This window comes from Leptomonas pyrrhocoris, assembly GCF_001293395.1.
Source record: "Leptomonas pyrrhocoris isolate H10 chromosome Unknown, whole genome shotgun sequence".
Classification (NCBI taxonomy): Eukaryota; Euglenozoa; class Kinetoplastea; order Trypanosomatida; family Trypanosomatidae; genus Leptomonas; species Leptomonas pyrrhocoris.
In genome coordinates this window covers 160,603-182,404 of record NW_015438377.1, presented here as the reverse complement: position 1 = coordinate 182,404, position 21,802 = coordinate 160,603, and the positions used below count along the sequence as shown (strand labels likewise).

General features: G+C 60.2%; 5 protein-coding genes across 5 annotated transcripts; all 5 read left to right on the top strand.

Annotated features, from left to right (window-relative positions):
- Positions 1–92: 92 nt before the first annotated feature.
- On the top strand, positions 93–4,363 carry ABB37_07912 (hypothetical protein; the record flags this gene model as incomplete). The annotated part of the gene is made up of 1 exon (XM_015806713.1): positions 93–4,363. The coding sequence occupies exon 1, from the start codon at positions 3,074–3,076 to the stop codon at positions 4,361–4,363; it is 1,290 nt and encodes a 429-aa protein (XP_015654584.1). The 5' UTR covers positions 93–3,073.
- Positions 4,364–4,875: 512 nt separating this feature from the next.
- Positions 4,876–6,031, top strand: ABB37_07911 (hypothetical protein). The gene has a single exon (XM_015806712.1). It carries the CDS (start codon positions 5,219–5,221, stop codon positions 5,867–5,869), a length of 651 nt encoding a protein of 216 aa, XP_015654583.1. The 5' UTR covers positions 4,876–5,218; the 3' UTR covers positions 5,870–6,031.
- Positions 6,032–6,351: 320 nt separating this feature from the next.
- Positions 6,352–10,625, top strand: ABB37_07910 (hypothetical protein; the record flags this gene model as incomplete). Its single annotated transcript, XM_015806711.1, has 1 exon — positions 6,352–10,625. Exon 1 carries the CDS (start codon positions 6,687–6,689, stop codon positions 10,623–10,625), a length of 3,939 nt encoding a protein of 1,312 aa, XP_015654582.1. The 5' UTR covers positions 6,352–6,686.
- Positions 10,626–11,110: 485 nt separating this feature from the next.
- ABB37_07909 (hypothetical protein) lies at positions 11,111–15,529 on the top strand (the record flags this gene model as incomplete). The annotated part of the gene is made up of 1 exon (XM_015806710.1): positions 11,111–15,529. The coding sequence occupies exon 1, from the start codon at positions 11,432–11,434 to the stop codon at positions 15,527–15,529; it is 4,098 nt and encodes a 1,365-aa protein (XP_015654581.1). The 5' UTR covers positions 11,111–11,431.
- Positions 15,530–16,222: 693 nt separating this feature from the next.
- ABB37_07908 (hypothetical protein) lies at positions 16,223–21,552 on the top strand (the record flags this gene model as incomplete). The annotated part of the gene is made up of 1 exon (XM_015806709.1): positions 16,223–21,552. The coding sequence occupies exon 1, from the start codon at positions 18,772–18,774 to the stop codon at positions 21,550–21,552; it is 2,781 nt and encodes a 926-aa protein (XP_015654580.1). The 5' UTR covers positions 16,223–18,771.
- Between the last annotated feature and the right edge of the window lie 250 nt (positions 21,553–21,802).

Here is a 21,802-nt window from a genome sequence, read left to right as displayed (position 1 = left end):
TCACTCTCCCTCTCTTTCCTTTCTATCGTTGCTTCATTTTTCTTTCCTTCTCATCACCGTTGGTTTCTTTGGCTCTGCCTCTCCCAAATGCAGTCACACTCGCGGGGACAGCTTTTTATTAAGAAAGGAAAGCACTCGCGGCCTGCGAATCGAGTGGGTGTGTGCATGTGGCGGACTCTCACGTTGCCAAGTCCTGAGCAACAGCAAGCCATCACGCTGACGCGACCTCTCTCTCTCTCTCTTTAACAAAAGAGGAAGGTTGTAAGGAAAAGAATTCGCCCAGTCGCACTCCGTCTGCATCGAACCATAGATCAGCGCACCTCAAAAGAGCGAGAGGACGGGGAGGAGCAAGACCCCCACGCTTCATCTCCTTTGTGTGTTTGTTTGTTGAGGGAGGGCTGCGACTGGCGCGAGGGCATAGAGGAGCAGAAATACATACCGTGAAAATCCCCCTTCTTTATTTAAAGAAAAGAGCGTTCTTTTTGAGGCACAGGCGGTGCTTTCCTCTGCCCCTCCGCAGGGGCCTAGCGCGCTCCGCCGTAAACGTCATCCGAGCATTGCAATCATAGATAAGATAATTGGAAGCAAGTTCGCAGCACCACCGACGACGAAGACTACCGACGTCACCACAGCAGCAGCCATAATGGCCTCCTATTGCGAGGTGTGCCGAGGATCGTTTTTTACGCCTCACCCGCACACATCAGCGCCGCGGCGCGCGTCGTCGTGCCCGTACTGGCTTCTGCCATCGCGGCACCCATCACGTAGCGTTGCTTCACCTTCGCAACGACCGGCCATGATCTTCCGCACACCGAACGACGCGCCGGCGCGTGGGCTCGCCTCTTCGCCGGCGGTGAGGTCCGGCAGCGCCCCGTGTGGTCCAGCGCCCTTCTGGCAGTCCCGCGACTTCTCTGAGCCTCTTGGCGGCCGTCAAGACCTGTACGACAGCCAGGAGGCGCTGGAGAAGCGTTTCGACACTTCTACCAACGCCCTACCTCGCAGCTCCTCGATGCGGCACCGGAGGCACGCCGCGACGCCGCCTCCTCTGCCACCGCCCACGTCGGGTTACGTCGTAAACGGCACGACGTGCGATGGCGGTCGACGATACACCGCCGACACGTTCAGCAGCTGGCAGCACGCGGAGGGCTGCAGCCCGCCGTTCGACTACCTGCGGCGAGGGGAGGGGGTTGCGGGGCAACGACACCCGAGTCGTCCGCCCTCGCGGGAGTCGTCGGGGCGGTCTCAGCCGAACCCCTCCTCCTCTGCGTTCTTTCTCGACCACTTTTTCCCCCAGCGTGCGCTGGAGGAAGAGTGCTGCTACTCTGCGCCGCGCCGTGCTCTGCGGGATGGTGGGGGAGCACAGGGGCGACCGCCGCATGCCGCTCCCACCGCCTCCACGCACGACAATGCCTTTCCCAGTTTGCAGCAGGAGGCGTCGCCGCGGTCGCATGACGACGGGCATCCGCACGGACATCACGACGGACGCCGGCGCGGAGGGGGAGAAAACAAAATTGACGAAGCGCAGGCGTTTTCGCAGGGGCCATCCCCCGGTCACCGCCACCGCAGCCGCAGCCACTCACGGGAACATCGCCATCGTCATCTTTCGCACCTCCACTCGTCCTCTGCGTCACACGGCGGCCATCGGCAGCCCCCACTACCCAACCCTGAAGCGCAGCCCCACTCCCTGCTGTCTCCATCATCAGGTGCTTACACAGGTGTGTCTCCTCGTCACGACCGCAGCCACCGTGAGCCAGCACAACACGCATCTCACCGCACCATCAGTCCACCAGCACTGCACAGTGAGGCAGGGAAAACTGCAATGTTACCGCTGTCAGGCGCACGCTCTGCACAGCAGTGCACCCGCCCTGCGGCGTTCACGGCTGCGGCACGACCGTCCTCACCGGAACACGCGACGCACTCTCTGGGCGACTTGATCGCGAAGATTCGTGCGGAGGTGAGTAAGGGTGCCGCGGCGTCGAGGGAGTTGCCGGACGCCGCGACGAGCAAACCGGCGAAGAAGAAAAGCTCTGGTCGCACGAATTCGGCAGATGCAGCGGAAGGCGCAGGCGAAGTACCGGCGACAGAGGCAGAAGAAGCTGCTGTGGCCTCTTACCCTTCGTTGACGACGTCCACGCCGGTGTCGACAGCCGAGGAGGAGCCCTCTTCCATCGACCGTACCGTTGCACAACGCCCGCCAGGCCAGCCGATTCGACACGAGCGCCAACGCGTGCGCCATACCTTCTCTCCCCCACCCAGCAGCAGTAGCAGCAGCAGTAACCGAGAAAACGAGCGAGCCACAATACGTAACTCACGTAAGCGTGCGAGTGGCACTTCCGCACCTAAATCCTCGAGGAAAGGAACGAAGTCGCGAGACCTCCGCACATCCTCGCCTGCGCAACGCGCATCTTCCCCGCGGCAGCACCGCCGGACCTGCTCCCTGTCGAGCTCCTCTTCCTCCGCTCCGATGCGGCGCGCCGTGCAAGAGGCAGAGGCGGTGCTGCAGCAAATGCGTCGGCGAGCGAGAGGGCGGAGTAAGGATAAGGCGGCGCCTCGTTCCAACGAGTTCTCTGATGAAGATGATCTCTCGAGGAAGACAAGGGTGCCGCCGCGCACATCTGCATCGGACACATCTGCCGACCGAAGCAGGGACGTAAACGACCGGAGGTGGCACGACAACCAGCGACACCAGCCGCCGCAGCAGCACCGTACAGGTGAAGATGAGAAGTATAGTGAGGACGCACCGCCAGGTAAACGGAGAAAGAGCAGCCGAGGGAGCCATTCGCGCTCACAGCCTCCGACGGCGTCGCCCGCGGCACGATCATCGCCGCTTCGCTCGACAGACAATCGCAACGAGGGAGCTTGCCTACGACGGCAAACTCCACCAACAGCCGCAACAGAAACAACAGCAGCACCGACGGCGTTTACCGAGGACACGCTTCGCACCTTGTCGTCCGAGTTGAGAAGAACACTGGAGCGCCGTCAGGAGGACTGGTGTGCGGAGCAGGGCCACCGCATCGAACGGCTACGCGAAGGGCTCTCTTCGTTGTGCGTGGCCGTGCGGAAAGACCTGCGGACGATGCGAGAGGAGGTGGCAGATGTGCGGGGGCAGTCGAATGATGTCGCCGCACGTGTTGCAACGGCGGAGGCTGCGCAGCGACGCCCCGCTGCCCCACCCTCCGCACCTCGAACCGAGAAGGGACCTGAGGCGTCTCTCCAGCCTGAGTGTGTGGTGGCGTGGGTGGCGCAGTGCAGCCCAGCGGATCAGCGTCGCCTCGCCCAACTCCTCCTGCCCCACTTGCGTCCTGCGCTGTCGGATGCAATACGCGATGAGGTGCAGCATCAGCTGCGTGCGGTGCGCACCGAGCACCGAGAGGAGCTGCGTGAGATCGAGGGACGTCTCCGTGCGTATGTGGAGGCGGAAGAGGCGGTTGTGGATGCACAGCAGAATGCGGCATCGCAGCGTAGGAGCGGCGGCGCTGGAAGTCCGGCGCAGCCGGCCGAATCGAGCGCGCCACTCTGGGCTGGCTTTTCTTCAGGGGACGCCTTCAACGCGCATCTGCGTGCGACAGCGCGTGCGGTGCTGGTGGAAGAGGACGACCGCCGCTACAGCCTCGCCAACGACAACGAGCGCCGCCACGAAATGCGTGTGCGAGAGCTGCAGCGGCACTGGCAGGCGACGCTGGTGGAGGCGCAGCACACCTGGAAGGCGGAGTGGCGGTCGATGCTCCACGCGGCAGAGGAGGCGTGGACGCGCCAAGCGCAGGCGCCGCTGCAGCAACACGCAGATCTGCTGCAGAAGATCGTCACGACCCTTACGCGAGACGTCACCCACCTGCACGAGCGGCAGGATGCCCAGGCGGCCAGTGTGCAGGAGAGCCTTCACAAGGAACGGGAGATGCGGCAGCGGGAGCAGGCGAAGTTTGCGGAGCGGGTCGAGCAGAGCGTCCGTCAGCTGCTGCCGCGCGAGGTGGAATCGGCGTGTGCGCGCTACCACGTACAGCGAGAACGCACAGCTGCCACGGAGCTGTGCGGCACTCGCGCGACACACGGCAGCAGCGGCAGCGGCGCATCTCCTCTCCTCCCCCCAACCGCCTCTGCACAGCTGACCGCAGAGGAGCTGCGGCTCTCGGTGGTGCAGCCAGCGCTCGAGCACATGCGCCGGCTGCTCGCGTCCCATCAGGAGATGATGGACGCTGTGGTGGAGGGCCGTTGTCGTCGTGCGGAGGGCGTTATGGAGGGCAGTCGACACGTGTGGCTGCAGAACGTGACGGAATTGCGGGGCAAGGTTTCTTCGCTGCGGTCTGACGTGCGCGGCGCCTTTAATGAACTGTGCAGCAACCTCAACGTGGCGAGTCCGGCACTGTAGCGGGTGACACTTCGAAGCGGAGACGGCCGAAAGCAGTTACGTATCTTTTGTTTCTTTTCTTTCCGCAATGTCCGTGCGTACATAGAGTTGTATTAGTTCATTTCTTCTCTTCTCTCTTCCCTCCTGTTTGCAGGTGCGTTTCCCTGCGCCACAAAAGCTGCTGATGCAACCAGAATTTGGCCCTTGTGCTCGGTCTGAGCTTCGGACCAAGTGCCGCTGCCTTCATGTTCAAGTCACTGGAAGTGATGTTAGGAAGCAATGCAGAAATATGCGAAGGTGTTGCTGTTTTCTCTATACCGATTTATTTTCGCTGACCTCGATGCTAACAAAACTATGAAGTGCTGGTCTTAGTTATCGGCCTCCCCTTCGTTTGGAAGAGGACCGCACGACTGTGTTTTTCTTGGTGACGCTTCTTCTGCTCACGATTCTTTTTTTCTTCTCTGACCTTTCTCCTTGGGCTCTCATGACTCTGCTGCTCCTTCATCTTTCTACCCCGCCTACTTTTGCTGACAGCGCCACTTGGCCAGGATCAACCACGACCATTGCTGCTGCTGCTGCTGCTGCTGTGTGTTTGGATCTCTCTCTCGTGCACCACACAGGCGTTGCTTCTTTCTTTTTCCTTTAACTCGTATGAGGCGAAGTAGAATGTGGTGTCGTGCACTCTCTCGCGCTTCGCTCACCGGGACCGCCTCCCACGCCGTGCGACGTCGGTCCGCGGGGCTGCGGTCGGGCTGCCGTCCTCGCAGCGCAACAACGGTCGCGGCGTCGTGTGTTCCTGTGCGGGGCTTCACGAGCTTCGCAGGATTCTTCGCTGCCCATCATCGATGCCCTGCGGCGTCCTCCGCAGCGCTTCGGATGCCACGCCGCACCCAGAGCACCCTGCAGAAGCTGCTGGACGATCCGCACGACCCGTACTTGGCTGCTCTGCAAGAGTTCGATATTCCTCGCATTGCCGCCGTGGTCGAGGAGGGCCCCGCTCAGACAGCCATCCCGGAAGCCTTTCTCCAGCGATTGGGCCTGCGCACGGCGAGCGATGTGACGGCTGCTGCTGCTACGCGTGCCGAGCACACCAGCCCGACTCCAGTTCCCCAATGCTCCGCCGCATCGTCCGCAGAGGCCGTCCTGCAGTCACTGCACGGTGCCGGGGCGGCGCGTCAGCACGAGGCGGCGGCGGCGGCAGCGGTGGAGTTGCAGTCCGCGCAGGCTGCCTACGACGCCCTCCCATCGGAAGAGAAGGCGGCACTGCAGCTGGAGCGTTTGGTTTCGCATTTGTTTGACGGTGTCTGTGCCATCAACGCGGCCATCCGCGTGCAAGCCGAGGACGAGGCGGTGTCGCCTGACGAGCGCGATGCCGTCTTGCGCGTGTGCGCGCGGGTGGCGAGAGCGTACGAGGACGGGACCATCTCTGCCGAGCGCTGGGCGGCGGACTTCGCGCCGGAGATGAAGGAGCTGGATGTGATCTGGCGCCACCTCGGTGATCCCCGGCCGCTGCCTGCAAAGATGTAAGACGTTGGCTTTGCCGAAGGAGAGAGAAGAGACAGTTGATACTGTCCGGTGTGGACATGCCTTTTTTTTCCTCTTGTTCTGGTTGCGTGTGTTGTCGGGTTTTCTAACGTTTATGAGGTGCGTGTAGTGAGGCGCACAACAGCTTTTATGATGGCTATAATGAACTGGTCATATAGATCACAGTTTTAATATGTGATGTAACGCACAGGGGCGACAGCCCCGCCCAAAGGCAGCAACAGCTCGTTCTTCGCATGCGTACCGCACCGATGCGCGCGTCACTTCAGCATTGCTGTGTACTGTCGCCACCTGCGCGATGGGGCAGGCACGGGAATGCACGACATCAGCAAAAGACGACCTTGTACTTGGATCAACCTTTATGGTGTGCGTGCGACGCCTTCAGCTTCATCATTCTTCGTGCCGCGTTTCTTCCACAATCACTCTGAACGTCTCGTGACATCCACTCTTGACTAACCACTCTATTAGTATGATCAATATTTGTGTTGCCGGTTTTCAAGTGTGCCGTCTCGGAGCACACACAAATCCACTGCAGCCGTTAAATTCTGTCTCGTTGAGTATTTTACAGACATCACAGCATAGAAGAACGTGTCTCTACCAGTTTTCTTTTACCCCCACACACCCACACACATCCACACACATCCACGTCTACACATACACAGCTATTAAACCATAGAGCTTTCCTACCCTCGCGCCTTCTGTGCTACGCGCGGCCTTAATACAAGACGGCTGCGTATGAGCAATATATTAATATATATTCAGAAAACAATCTCATGCATTAACCGATCTTACATCGGCGTAAATGAACTTTGAAGAGATGTGGCGTGAGGCCATGGAGGAGGAGGCCACACAACAGCAGCCGCAGCAGCAACAGCAAGGACCGCATCTCGCCGGTACTGTCAGAGGCACAAATGCCACCACAGCTCCCAACGCAAAAGGCGAAGACGACTACGATGAGTTCAGCGATGACGAGCTGCTTCAGCTCATGCCGCGGGCAAATGACCCAGCTCCGATGATATCTGCCACCGCTGCCTCCTCTCTCGTTGCACCTGCCATCGTTTCACCAACCGCAATCCCGCAGCAGGTAGAGGCACGGAGAACGTGCGAAGGTCCGCCAACCAATGCCTCGTCGACCAGCACACCCCACGCACAGACCGCGACGACGGTACAGAGGAGGAGAAGCGTGGTGCCGCCGCGAGGGGTGTTGGACTTCCCGCCTACAAAGGCCACGAGTTATATGATGCGTGGGGATGGTGGGCAGGTGCGATGGGTCACCGCCGGTGCCTTTGCGGGAGCAACGTCGGCAGCGCTGCACACAGGACGGCGCCACAACCAGTCGCGCAAACGCGCTCGTGAAGCCGCCGCCGCCGCAGCAGCAGCGGTGATTGAAGTGCACGACGATGATGACGAAGCACAACAGCATGAAGTGATCAAGGTGGACTCGTCGTCATCTTCATGTGCCTCGTTCGTGGGTAGCGGAGAGGACTCAGGTAGCGATGGCGAGGACGACCTTCCTGTGACGGACACGATCATGGACTCCTCTGCTTCCGATTCAGACTCACAGCCATCATCACGGTCACTACAGCAGCAGTACGGCGCTGCTTCACACTTTTTGCGAGACGGCGTGAATGTGAAGGACATGCTGCGCGAGATCTACACCGCAGAGGCAGAGAAGCAAGAGCAGCTGAGGAGCAACGAAGAGGCGACGGAGACGGAGAGGGGGGCGGAGGAGGCGAAAGAGGTCGCCTCGCCGCGGGATGAGGAAGGGAACGAGCGTCATCGCCTTCCAGACGAGCCCACTCCCTACGATCCGTTTCTTACCCCACATCGTACCGCCTCCTCTCACATTGCGCGCCTCAGCAGTTCCGCGGACACGCGACACGCGTCATCGAGCAGCGGTGAGCTTTGGGTGACCAAGTACAAACCTCAGCTATTCCGCGAGGTGCTGAGCGACGAGTCCATTAACCTTCGCCTCCTGCAGTGGCTCAAGTCGTGGGACGCGTACGTCTTCCCTGAAGCGTCGTCCAGCAGCAGCAGCAGCAGCAGCGGTGGCGGCGGTGCCGCGAGGTCAGCGAAACACGGTGGTGGAATGACCGCTTCTGCTTCGTCGTTTCATAAAGGCACATCTTCGTTGCTCCCGTCAACTGCACCATCAGCAGCGGCTACCCCGCCGGAGGAGCGGATCGCGGTGCTGACGGGCCCGCCGGGAGTGGGAAAGACGACGCTCGTCCACGTCCTCGCCGCGCACTGCGGATATGAGGTGATCGAGGTGAACGCGAGCGTGGAGCGGACGGCGTCGCGGCTGGAGGCGCTCATCAAGACGGCGGTGTCGGCGGCCGGCCCCGCACCCGGCGGCCGTCTACGACGAGCCCAAACGGCATCGATAGCAGCGACACCTGCGACGACCACGACCGTCCCCGCGGCTGAGGCGAAGGAGGCAGCGGACGAGGCGGCCCCCACGTCGCTCGTACAGCACCTGCTGCGGCCCAAGTGTCTCGTCATTGACGAAATGGATGGCATCGCCAACAGCAGTGTGGCGGCCTACTTGGTACAGCAGCAGCTGCATCGACCGGTGTTCTGTCTGTGCAACGACCTCTACGTACCGTCGCTGCGCGCACTGCGACAGCGCTGCTCCCACGTGTACTATCTACCTCCGATCCGTCCGCAGCGGCTGCTGGCGCGGCTGGAGGAAATAGCCCGTCGAGAGCATATGACCTCGCTGGACCAGACGGCGCTGGCCGAGCTGATCAGCACGAGTGGCGGCGATGTGCGGAGCTGCGTGAACACGATGCAGTTTATCAACAGTGTCGTGCACCAACAGCAACAGCAGCAAGGGGGCGGAGGAGGTGCCGTGCCGCGGCGGCACACCATCACGGAGCTGATTCGCCGTATGCAAGGCAAGGACACCCGTCTCGCTTTGAAGGAAAGCTGGCAGCTGCTCTTCACGCGGCCCGAGCGGAGTAAAGCGGTGCAGCTATTGAAGCTGGAATGTGGGGTAGATTACGAAGGGCTGGTCGAGGCGGCCGCGGTGCAGCACCACCGTCAACACATCGTCGAGGCCCGTCGCCGACAGGAGCGGGAGCGGGCCATTGGGAAAGCTTCGTACCCCGCAGGCTCTGAGCGCGATCTGTATGCACGAGACATCAACGAACGTGGCGGTCGCGAGGACCAGCGGGATGGGCGGCCACTACCACCCTCAAAGGAGCAGGAGAAGGTCGCGTACGGCTTTCGCGTGGACCCGGGTTATCTCTACGCGGCACAGCAGCTGGACCGCTGCCCCGACACGGCAGGTCTGGTGGATGGGCTGCAGGAAAACTACCTTGGCCGTGCGTACACGGACTACAGCTTCGCCCGCACCTGCGCGACGGCCGGGGGCTTCTCCCAGCAGGACGTCGTCGTGGCCGCCGCCTTTCAACACCCCCAGACGATGATGGGGACGGCGGAGCGGCTGAATCAGGTGTGCGCGCTGACCTGCTACGTTCACTGCAGCACCGCCGCGCGCGGTGCTCGCATTGAGTTCCCACGTGAGCAGGCTACCTTGCGCCGTCTGCAGTCGGCGTCGCAGCACACTGCGCAGCAGTTCCGCGGTGGCTGCCGCCCGCACATCGCGGCCTTCCTCAGCGGGGCGGAGATCGCGTCGACGGACGTGGCCCCGATGCTGCTCCGCTGCCTCTTTGACCGCTCGCTGCGACTGCCGGCGCACTCCATCACGTCCTTCAGCCGACTTCCCCCGGCCGATCAGCGACTGCTGCAGGCCTCCGTCGCCCGGCACGTGGAGTACGGCCTGAGCTATGAGAAGGATCGTCAGTACACTCCGCCTTTCAACGGTGGGGTGGCAGGGGCGAACCGGTTCGGGTCCTTTCTTTCAGGGAGTGCGGAGGACGAGGTGCCGTGGCGGCTGACCCCCGAGATGGATGAGCTGCTGGCGGGCATCGTGCGGCCGATGGAGAGGACGCTGTTAGGTGGCTACGGCGGTGGTGGTGGACGTGGCACATCGTTCTTCCAGCGGTCGCGTTACGGGGACTCCGGCAGCAGCGGCGCCCACACTCCATCGAACTACGTCAAGGGTAACGGCGCATCGTCAACCACCGTCGCCGCCGCTGCTGGGCGTCCGTCGCTCTCCTCCGTGCTGCTGCCGCTCAAGAATGAGATACGTCAGATTTTGGTGGGTGAGATACGCCGCTACCGCATTCTCCAGTCGGTGGAGTTCCTTCAGAAACAGCAGCAGCAGCAGCACGACGCCGTGGCCGACGCGGGTGTGGCGGCAGCAACAGCACCGCCACCAGTGCAGGTGAAGCGCCCACGTGAAGGCGACAGCTGTGCCAAGCCGGACAGCGCAGCCGGGGTAACGGTAAAAGCGGAGGGTGCAGGCGTGCCAGTATTGAGGAAAGTAAAGCGCGAAGGAGAGGAGGGGAAGGTGGAAGCGGCACCAAAGGAGGAAGAGACGACGACTGCCCGCCCTGCTGCACGCCGCGACTTTTTTGGCCGTCCCATCGCGGATGCTCCGGCGGTCAACCATCGCGCCGCCCGTATACTCAACACGACGACGACGACCACGACCACCACTGCGTCTCCACCGTCTTCCTCTCCTTCTCCCTCGCCGACGGGGGGAAGCGGGAATAGCGGCTTTCCGCGGTCGCAGCCACATCAGCCTCTCTCGACCCGGGCGTATGTCCGCTACGTATACCAAGACGGCTCCACCAATGCTGTGAAGATGCCGGCTGTGCTGGCCGACTTCTGAGGAGTGTGCTGAGGTGAAGTGAGAAAGCGGAGTACTCGTACTCCATGAGCATACACATACGGACACCTTTACGCGTCCTCAGCCAACGAGTCGGAAGATGCAGCAACGGTGCCTTTTCCATGCCGGGCATTCGGCCTTTGTTTTTTTCCTTTCTGTTTTAAATGCACAGCCGAGAAAGCCCGCAGGTGCGGCGGAAAAGGTGGGGGGGGGGGAAGGTCGAATTCACCAACAACAGCACCCACAGCAAGAAGATACCACCGCTGCGCAAATATGTACAATGAAAGGCGAAAGGAGACGCTATTCCATTCTGTCGTTGAAGCGAAGAAGAGAAACACACATAAAAAAGCGCTTCCGGTGAAGCCGCTCGTGGGAACTCCTCTCACACATCTCACGTCAACGCATCTCTTTTCAACCGCCGCTGCACACGTTTCTTTTTCTCCTTCTCCTTTTTCTCGGTTCTCGCTTTGCACCGTCGCCTTCCCGAAGTGAACGTTCGGTGTGCCTGCTTGTGTTGCAGCAACAGCAAAACGGCAGAGCTTCAACGGCGGACGCCACACATTTCGCACTGCTCTTCCAGCTCGCACACTCGTAGGAAAGAAAGTAAAAACAAGCAAAGAGACAAACACAGCTCGTGAACACCACGTTGGAGCGGCGCCGGCGTAGCGTACTTTAACATCCACCTGCCGATGCAACTCGGTGCGTCTCCTCATAGATAGAAGCATCCATTCATCATCTTCCAAAAAGAAAGAAAAATAGACCCCATAAAGCACGCATACACACAAACATACAGAGGAGAGCTCTCCAACATGGAGGCCCACAAGTCATCCCAGCACTTCACCATCGAAAAGCAGCGGCGGGCGCCCTCCCCCGAGGCGGCGTCTGTGCCAAGTCCCGCCGCCGGCCGCGACCCGAACAGTCGAGGTCGCTCCGCCACCCCCACCGAAGGCGGCAGAGAAGGCAACACCCCGGCAGGCGAGGGTGGCCGACGCACACCCGGACAACCACACGTGACATCACCGCAACTGCGGCGCCGCGGGGGTGGGGAAGGGGGCAAGGGCTCCGCGGCGGCGGTACCGCCCGCCTCTTCCCTGTTCGACACCACCGTGCTTACCTCTTCAGGGTCCACCCCGTCAGGCGAAGGTCGGCGGCCGATGGCGCACTTACTCGACAGCGTGGCCTCTTCTTCCGCCTCTCTGCCCTCCTCGCAGACTCCCCCGCGAGGGACGGCCTGGCAGTCCCCGGACAGGAAAGGCGATGCCGGCGGTAGTGAGACAGCGGGCCGGCATCGTCATCAGCACACACAGCAGCGGCAGCGGGAGCCGCGACCAGCGTCTAGCGAGTCGGCGACCGGCTCTGCTCGCCTGGTCGGTAGAACACACAACGCAGAGGAGAGCACATTTGCTGAGCTGCTCGGTGAAACCCCTGCCTGGTCCCCCGCCCTTTCCCACGCGCAGTTAAAGCCAACCCCGCAGCAGACGCACCCCAGCGCCCGCGCTCGTCCGTTTGAGGGACCGCCGGTAAGTACCACTCCCACGTCGCACCAACATCAGAGTCACCTCCAGCAGCAGCAGCAGCAACGGCAGCGGGAAGGCAGCCCGCAGAAGAATGAGGGGAGCAACTTCGGCACCCCCACCTCGGCCAACACGGAGAACCCGTCCAGCGTACTGGAGGGCTCATCCTTTTCCAGAGACGACGACCTCCGCACGGGCGGGCAGGGGATGCCGTCTCCCGCTGGGCACGGCGACAACTGGGCCTCCCCATCTGAAGTACTGCGGCTGCGTACGATGTTCCACGACATCGCAGAACGCTATCAGCGGGAGCAGACGCGTCTGCAGACGGAGCTGCAAAAGGCCCAGGAGGAGTGCAACGTCTACGCAAGCGAGCGGGCACGCGTGCAGCAGCTCCAGAAATCCTACACGGAAGGCCTCGCCCAGTGCGAGCGGGCGAAGCAGCAGCAGGCGCAGTGGACGGAAGAACGCGCGCTGCAGCAGCTGCAGCTGGAGAAGATGATGATCGAAAACCAGAGACTGCAGCTTTTTATCGCCAAGAAGCAGAGGCTTCACCGGCCCACAAAGGGGGCCAATGCGATCTTCGTGCCGACGGAAAGCCAAGAGAGAATACGTGCCGCCGTGCAGGGCGTCACAACAGCAGCTGCGGCTGCAGCGGCCGAGGCTCGCTTTGGCGAGACGTCCCTCTCCCCTCTTCCTGTCCCGTATTGGCCGATGGGATCCGTGCGGGGCACGACGCCAGGTGCCACCACGCGTCCTACCGCCGCCGCCGCGCCGCCGCCGCTGGCCTCCACCTCGCCTCCAGTGGTGTTTGCGGGCGAGCTTGGTGGCTTTGGCTCTCCTCCGGCGCATCGCGGAGCACCGCCGGGGCGTACGCTTGAAGTGCAGGGATCCCCGTACACCTTTCTCTCCTCCGAGTCCACGCCTCAACCAGATCCATCGCAGCGTACCTTGAGTCCCTCCCTACCGCAGGAGCAACAGCAGCAACAGCGGACTCGGACGGTCGAGATCGGGAGCGTGACGGGGGTTGACCACACGCAGCTACCTGGGCCTGCTAATACCGCAGCCTCGACCAGAGGTGAGGTGACAAGGGTGTCGCCTTCCACCGGTGTTTCCGCTGTGACGCTTTTATCGGCCGCTGCGCCTGAACCCCAACACCGGCAGCAACAGCGACAGCATCAACAGCACGCATCTCACCGCAGCGGCGATGCCGCTCACACAGTAGCTGCAGCGAGACAACCAAACTGTCAAGACGAGGGAAGGAGCGAGGGCGACGGTGAACACGGTCACCGCCGCAGCTCTTCTCTCGCCACCCCCTCCCTCACCGCCAGCGGAGCTGCCACGACTCCGACCTTATCCTCACTACAGTCCGCAGGTGCGTCTGTGCCGGAGAGGGAGTTGGAGGGACTGACCAGCAACACCGAGGAGGAGGGCGGGTCCGCCGTGGTCGGTGACAGCGGCGAGCACGCACGTCGCTTTCTCAAGGAGAGCGGCAGGAGCGAGGGAGAGGGGGAGGGAGACGCAGAAGACGAAGAGGAGACGGAGGAGAACGCACGCAACGACGCCACAGGCGGCCGCACCAGCGGCGAGTTCGATCCATCGTACGCACGCGGCGTCACCGACACGTCGTCGTCGTCGAACTCACACGGCTCTAACGCATCAATGGGCGGCGTGGCAGCCGCTGGTGCCGTTGGCCGCTTCATTGACGCCCAAACACAGCGGCAGCCACCGCAACAACGACAAGAGGAGCTGCACTCCAGCTCTTTCGTCATGAGTGGATCGCAAGGCGGCGGTGGCTGGCTCACCAGCACGACGCAGACCAGCGATACACCCCATAAGGCAACCGACGGCGCTGCAGCCCGCTCCTCCGTCGCCACGGCGACCACCACGACCACCACGACGAGCACCACGACACCGTCACTGCTCGCCTCCGCGGCGGCGGCCATTCCAAACGGCTTCTCCACCTCTGCGTCCTCCACCGCCGCATCAAATGCGACGGCGTGGAGCCTGCAGTATCTTTACCAGCTGCCCCGCACCCCGGCGGAGGCGCTGCAGGAGGAGCTGCGCATGATGAAGGAGCTGCGCCGCCTCGGCGACGAGAACGCGTCGTTGGAGGCCCGCCTGCAGCACCTCGCTGCGCTGAAAGCGATGGACGCGGATCAGCGGGAGCAGCAGCTGCTTCGGCTCGCGCAGGAACACGAGCAGGCCCGCAGCAGCGCCGCACGTTGGGCGTCAACGGCGCAGCAGCTGCAGGCGGAGGTGTCGACATTGGAGGCGCAATCTGCGGAGACGCGTGCCGCCCTGGAGGAGGTGTTGACCACGTCGAGGCGACGGCAGCAACAGGCGCAGGAACGACTTATCGAATTGGAGGCGAGCAGTCGTGCCGCGCTGACGGCGACGCGGGAGGAGACGCTGACGAAGATGTCCGTCCTGCGGCGCACGTGGTGCGACTTCATGCGGGAGCAACAGCAGCACCAGCGGCAACGAGAACAAACCTGCGACGCAACTCCCAGTAGCCCTGGTGCGGTACAAGATTGTGAGCGACTTCAGAAAACGATCGATGACCTTCGCGCCGACCTGCACGCTGCACGCATCGCCCAGACGGAGCTGCAGGATCGCCTCCACACAGCCGACGCAGCGGCTAAGGCGCGCCTCATGCACGTAACCGACACACTGGCCACCACACACGACGCGCTGGATCGACTGACGTGTGAGAAAAACAACGCTGCCCTGCAAATCGATCAGCTGGAGGCGGAGGTGGAGCGTCTGCGTGAGGCGGCGGTGACGCGTGAGGCCTGCATGCGTGCGATGGAGCAGCGTCTTCGTCTGGCCACCGACGAGCTGGCAACGCAGGCGGAGCGAAGCGACGATGCCGCCACCTGGAAGGCCCGCGCCGTGAGCGTCGAGGAGGAGCTCGCCACCCAGCGCGCCTACTACGAGAAAGAGATCAACGTGTACAAGACGGCAGCGTGCAACATGCAGGACCGGTACCACGGCGAAATGCAGACGGCGGGGCGGCGGTATGAGAAGCTTGTGTTGCGGTTTGAAGCGATGAAGTTGCGGCTGAATGCGGCGCTCTCTGCGGGTGTGTGCGGAGAACAGGGAGGAGATGAGTGGACCGCGCCAAAGAAGCCCGTAAAAGGGCAGGCGAAGTCTCCGGTCAACACCCCCGACAACTCACCGAACACGACAGCAGCGAAAGGACTGCGGCGGCAGCAACAACAGGCACAGAAGAAAGCAGGTGACGAAGAGGGAGAAGAGGAGCTTATTGTCGCGGCCCATCCTGCTTTGCAGCGAACCGCGAAGCTTGCGTGCGACTCGGTGCGGGCGCTGCGCACCTCGGTGGAGGCGACGGACAGAATTGTGAAGTCACTGAATCGCGCTGCTTCACCGTGAGTATGAAGCGGTCAGCAAACACACACAGGCACACACACAGGCACATCGCAACAACCACCACGAACGTGTGAAAGCCAGATGGTAACCGACGCACGCTGAGAAACCGTGTGTTGAAGAACGGCAAGTGTGACACGCTCCCTCTTCTGTAGAAGTGCCGCTTTAAAAAAAAAAATAGACTTTTTCTTTCCCCTGCCAACGTATTCATGCCGACCATTTTGAGGCGCAGTCGGCTGCTATCAATCCAACGAATGTGAATGGTGCTTCCCCTCTCCCCTCAAAAAAAAAAGGAAAAACCAACGGCATCGAAGGAATGTGATAAAAACAAATTCTTCAGCTCTATGGACAGTAGGACGTATGGGAAGCTACGCGACCTCCTCGCCTTCTCGCGTCCTTTCTCTTCTTGCCAGAATCGCAGAGCGCACAACGGTGACCTCTTTTTCTTTTTTTCGGTAGGCGCGTGATTTCTTCGTGTGTCTTCCGGGAACGCGTCCGCTTCTCCCTGTGGATGATATTTCTGTGTCTACTCGTTGCTCCTGTGACACCTCTTCGCTCTCTCTCTCTCTCTCCTCGTCTTCTTCTTTCTTTCGGTTTCCTCTTTCACCGTTTTACTAACATCTCATCGGATCTGCTTTTAACGCTGTGGCAAATCCATGCTTTGTGGCGCTTGCCTCCGTTCATTTCCACATCTCAACAGCTGTTTTTTTTCTCCTTTTGCGTACCGGCGCCTTCACAACCACCACCTGAAGAAAACGTGAAGGAGAACGACGGAAGACGAGTACGTCGCTGTCCTTCTACGTGTCGTGTGGGCGACGCAGATATATCTAACAGAAGAAGTTAGCGGAGGACGAACTTTTCTTTCTTTGCTCTCTTAGGATTTTGTTAAGTTAACTTCACCACCGTCTCCTTGTATATAATTTTATGACTGATTCTCTTCCTTCTCTCCTCTTTTCTTTTAGCATTATTTCGTTGTGACCTTTAAAAAGAAAGCCTAAATGGGTTATTAGTTATCCTCGCATTTAGCGTTACCATTATATCTTGCTTTTTACTTGGCTGCATCACCCAAAAACACACACACACACACTTATTTTCTTCCACCACCTTTTTAAAACTCTGTGTGTCGTTACTGGTGACTTCTTTCGCTCTCGCGGCCCGAACTGCACGTCGTCAGCGCTTTGATCAACGCGCGTGCTGCGGAAGCTTTAATTCTCGTTCCAATTCATTTTCTCAGCGTTCTTTCCTCCAATTTGTGTCTGCAGCAAACGGCCTCCTTTGTGTTTCGTGCATCGCAACCCTCTTGTCGTCGTCGCCGTGGCCGTCTTGTTTTATCTCGTTCGATATCTTTAGGGCTTCAGTGCCTGAAGTCGGTGGCCTGAAATACATTTCTTTTTCTCCCGTTTCCTTTTTTTTCTTTCAATGAATCAACACTGCTTTGCCAAACGATTTCTACTGTTTTGTATTGTTGCATCTCCGTTCGTATTCCGTCTTCCTCCCCGACTGTCATTCACTTCTATCGTACACGAAGGTTTGCGGGAGAGTTGAGGCGCAACAACGTAGTAGAGGGTGTCAAGCGTGTGTGTCGGAGCAGTCGTTGCGGGCTTGCGTTGAGGACCTTCCTTCAGCGCAAAGCAAATACTATTCTCTACTTAAAAAGAGAGGCAGTAGTACCCTCAACGTTTCAATACTCCTCTGAAGACGCCGTCCTGCCCCTCCTTTTTTCTCTCTTTCTCTCTTTCTTTGTACAAAGCGTATTTAGCACTTTCACTATTTTACCCGGGCTTGAGAGGCGCGTGTACTTTCCCTCACATACCTCACGCACCTCTCATTATCTTTAAAAAAGCATATTTCTTCTCTTTCTGTTCCTCTTGCTTAGTCGGTGCACTTTTTGTTTTTGGCCGGTGACCTTGTACAGCATCACTGCATCAAACTATTTGGTTGCCTTCGTTCTTCTTTTTCCTTTTCTTTTGCTCTGCATCTTCGTTGTTTGCTGCTGCATGAATCGTGTGATCGTGCAGTGCTCGCTCCCTCCTAATTGCTGCTTCAAGACGACTACCGCTAACGTTGCTCTTCCCCTCCTTTCTCCCGGCTGTGTAGCACCGTCGTCAGCACTGCATACTATCTTTTCTTTTCTTGACCGAAGTGAAGCGTACAGCAGTCACCGGGTGCTAAGTGACAGCTTCCGAAAGAAAGAAAAAGAATCATTTTTGTTTTGTTCTTTAAGAAAAGATAAAAGAACCCAGACAAGCACGCACATCGCGCTTCCTCGTGTCGTCATTTTTAGTAAATAGAGACAACCGGAGGAGGTGGGGTGTGAAGCACGTTTGTCGATCACCACGAGTGTGCGTGTTAGTGTGCTTTGTACTCGTACGGTGTGTGCCCGTGAAGACGCCAACGAGTCGGCGTCGTGACCCCCTTTTTCTTTTGTGGCCGTTTACAAATTAGCCTCTTTTCTTTTCTTTCCTTTCTCTTTGTTGTTGTTGCTGTGTCCTACGTCGTCTATTAATCTTGAAGAAAACCCTCTTTTTTTTTGGCGGCTTCCGTGTTGTTTGTGCAGCTTCCTAAGAATAATAAAACGGTATATATATACATACATAAATAAAGGAACACGTGGCAACTCCGCAGGTGCGTTTGCCGCTGCCGAAAACTGCTTTGCCTTTGTTTTTGTGTTTATGTTTGTTTTGTTGGAGGACGGAAAAATACTTTGGATTACCTTGCTTTGCCTTTTTTTCTCCTTTGTACATGGCATTCTGCACGTATAGCGGCTGTTGCTTCTTCTTTTGGATTTCCTAGCTTGAGGGCGTGGTATTCAACTTTTAAGGTGCCCTGTACTATCTGGGAAGCTCCGTGTGCTTGAAAAAGGCGAGCAGCGACCTTTTCTTGTTGTTGCTGTTCCGTCGCGCCCAAAGAGTTTGTTTATTCATCTACGTGTATCCGTACATACATTCATTTGTATACCCTGCGCCATATTGGGTGGAGGTGTGTTTCTAGCTTGTACGTTGTGGCGTGCTTCCTTTCGTTCTCAATTCCCTCGTTGACGCGTGCGCTGACGCTTTCAGAGTTCCAAAGCTAATTTGTCGGTTCTTTTTTCTGTTGTTTCGTACAGCGATATTCGGTACAGAACGGAGAAACTTTTGTTATTGTTGTTGGATAATCGAAAACGAAGAGCCGCAATTACGCGCGGTTGCTGCTGATCGGATTGAGCCGAGAGAGAGACGCACACACACACACACACACACAGAGAAAGAATGGGCTGCAATGAGTCAAAAGAACGCCTGCCGCAGCAGACGCACACCGGCGCATCAGACCCGTCGGGGAACGACGGAGCCGCGCCGCATAAATTGTCGGATAATGCAAGTAACGCGGCCGTGATGGCCTCACCGGGCAGCGCAGATGAGGGCGATGTGCTAGCGCGACAGACCAGCTCCGCCTTGCCTTGTGCGGCCACGCCGGTGCGCAGCCATGGGTCGTCGCCTTGCCGAGACGTTCCTTCGCCATACCGCCACGACGTGGCGAAAAGAAACATTAATCTTAAAGGGCACGTCACTGACGACCGTGAAGGCGGAACCGCTGGAGGACGAGCCACCGACACAGCGTCTCTGGCGTCGCATGAAGTGCGTGTGGTGGATCTTGATGCGGCTGCGCTGACAAGCTCTACTACGCCGCCCCACAGCACCGGTCGTACAGACTCACTAAATGTAGCGCACACCGACCGCAGGCATTCACCGCAGTCGCCCGTCTCCTGCCTCTCCAACACCCCCACAAGGACGTCACCGCATCCAGCTGTTGCACCGGCCTCTCCGGTGCCAAAGCGGGGCCCCCCGCTGCTGCTGCTGCTAACGCCGCCGTCGCTTTCTCTCAGCACCTCGGATGAATCGGTTAGTGTGACGGTAGCCGGCGGCGCCTCTCCTCACTTCGGTGCTGCTGATGTGGCTGTTGATGGTTCTCTCCGCCCTCGCGAGAGAAGCGGTCTGGCCGACCGCGACAGATCCGGCAATCGCGGTAATGGCGGCGAGTTGGCGGGAGGGGAGATGGGTGGCACCGCCGCCGCCACCACAGGTGCAGCAGCAACAGCAACTTTGATGGACTCCGCCTCCTTCCTGCGCACCTTCCCCTCTACACAACCGCCCTCCGCACACGTCAGTCGTTCTCCCTCAACGCAACCGGCGAGAACGGGGTTCGTGCTGGTTCCCACCTCGCCCAGCGATCCGGCGGCGGCAGCGTCGTTGTCTTCTTCTGCGATGCAGCGGCAGCTTCTTCGGACTCAAAGCCCCATCCGCTCCCCCATTGACGTCTGTGCGGAACCAATCGATGTGCGGTCGCCGGCGACTTCGTCGGCCTCGCCTCGCCTGCCCACAACCGCGGCAGCGGGCAGCTCCCCGCGGTGCCACGGACAGCCCGTCGTCGCCCTCCTCATTACCACTTCTATTGACTACGACACCACCGCGGACGGCTGCTCGAGCACGCCGACGCAGCCTCTCTTCGCGGGTTCTGAACACAACGGCGACGGGAAAGAAGGGACGCTGCCGTATCGGGGCTCCGTGACGCAGCGACGCAGCGCCAGCAATTCCACCGCCTCCCCGCACCCCCGCACGCCGGTGTCGCTCGTCTCGCCGACCCGGCCGCGCAACAGCACGGTCACCGCCTTGTCGTCCGCAGCGGTGGCCGCGGACTGCAACGACGCCCCCTACGACCTTCCTCTGCCGGACGGTGAGGGGTGCTGTGCGACGCTACCCCCATCCTCCGGCGGCAACAGCGCAACTACCCGGGGATCATCCACTGGAAAGGCGGCGGCGGCAGCGGCGAACAACACCGGTGGTGGTGTCAGTGTAGGCCGTGTCTCGTCCCCGCGGTGGCTGCACAGGAGCCCCAGTCTCCGCTCCCCTGCCGCACCGTCCATGACCTTAACAGACAGGGAAAGCTTCCGCAGCAGCCACGTCAACGCCGTGTCGCCCAACGCGACGCCGGCTCTCACCTCGCCCTTTACAACGCACCTGCAGAACCACAACAACCTTCCACATAGTCTTGGCCTCGCCAATGGGAGTGGGAACTGGTGGCTGAGCGGTAGCGGCATGGAGAACAGCGGGAGCTTCGCCGGCACCCCACCCACCAACTCGGAACTCGTACGCCAGATCAACAAACCCACCACGCACATCAAGTCCATCCTACGCAAGGGCCCCAGCTCTTCCGCCATCGCTGCTACCACCCACCCCGGCGGGGCCACCATCACCACCGACGGTGATGCAGCGACGACGACGACCACGCTGGGCGCCAGCGGTGTCCACTCCCGCGTGCTCTCCCCCTCGCTGACGCACCTGAACGGCAGCGCGTACTCGCCGCAGGTGGTGATGCACGACGGCGTCTCCTCACTGCCCGAGATGGCCCTTCGCACCGACTTCATCACCACCCGGCCCTCGAGCAGCGACGTGGATGTGGCGTCTCTGCCCACCGCGCACTTGCCTGTCCCATCACCGCCGCCACCGCTGCCGGCAGGTCACATCCACCCCCACTCGACTACTTCGTCCAATGGTGCACCGCCGCGTCACTCCGGAGAGATCGCGTTGGACGCCAGCATCGGAAACGGCACGAATGCAGGAGTTGCCGCGGCGGAAGGAATGGCGGAGGACGGGCACCACCACCACCCCAACAACGATCAACACAATCATCCTCATTCTACTCCAGCGAGCGCTGAGAAGGGCAGGCATGGACGGGGAGGTGGCGTGGGCGGCCGACTGTCCCCGTTGTCGCGTCCGGCGTCGCTGTCGTTGTGGCTCACACCGTGCTCGTCACCCCTACCCCAGCAGGACCGCCGTGGACAGTCAGGGAGCCCTCACAGCACCAGCCTGAAGACGACGAGTGTGACGCCTGCCGGTTTTGCTGAGGCGAATGCTGCTGCTGCGCCGCTGCTGAATGGTTCGCTGCGGGCGGCATCGGAGTGCGCAGCCGCGGGAGGCGGCCTCACCTCGGATGAGCCGCCGCCGGATATCGTGCTCGTTGCACAGCCAAAGCGTGTGCACCTCGCGGTGTAGCGTGCGGAGAAGAGGTCCGTCGTGGACGAGGCAGCTCCAGGGCGATCCTTGCTGGGGTGTTATTGTTGCCCCCCCCTCCCCCCTGCTGTTGTTGGTGTTTCAATCTTCATGTCTCGATTTCGCCTATAAATTTTCATCGCTTTGCCCTTCTTTTGCTTTGTTTTCTCTCTCTATCCTTTGATTCTGTACGAAGAAGAAAAAGTCTTTCCGCTCGCCACGACGGGCCGGTGAACGTCGATCGTGAAGCGAG

Bases quoted from the DNA above. Each gene is read 5' to 3' on its own strand.
- ABB37_07911 (XM_015806712.1), top strand. From the start codon at position 5,219: ATGCCACGCCGCACCCAGAGCACCCTGCAGAAGCTGCTGGACGATCCG.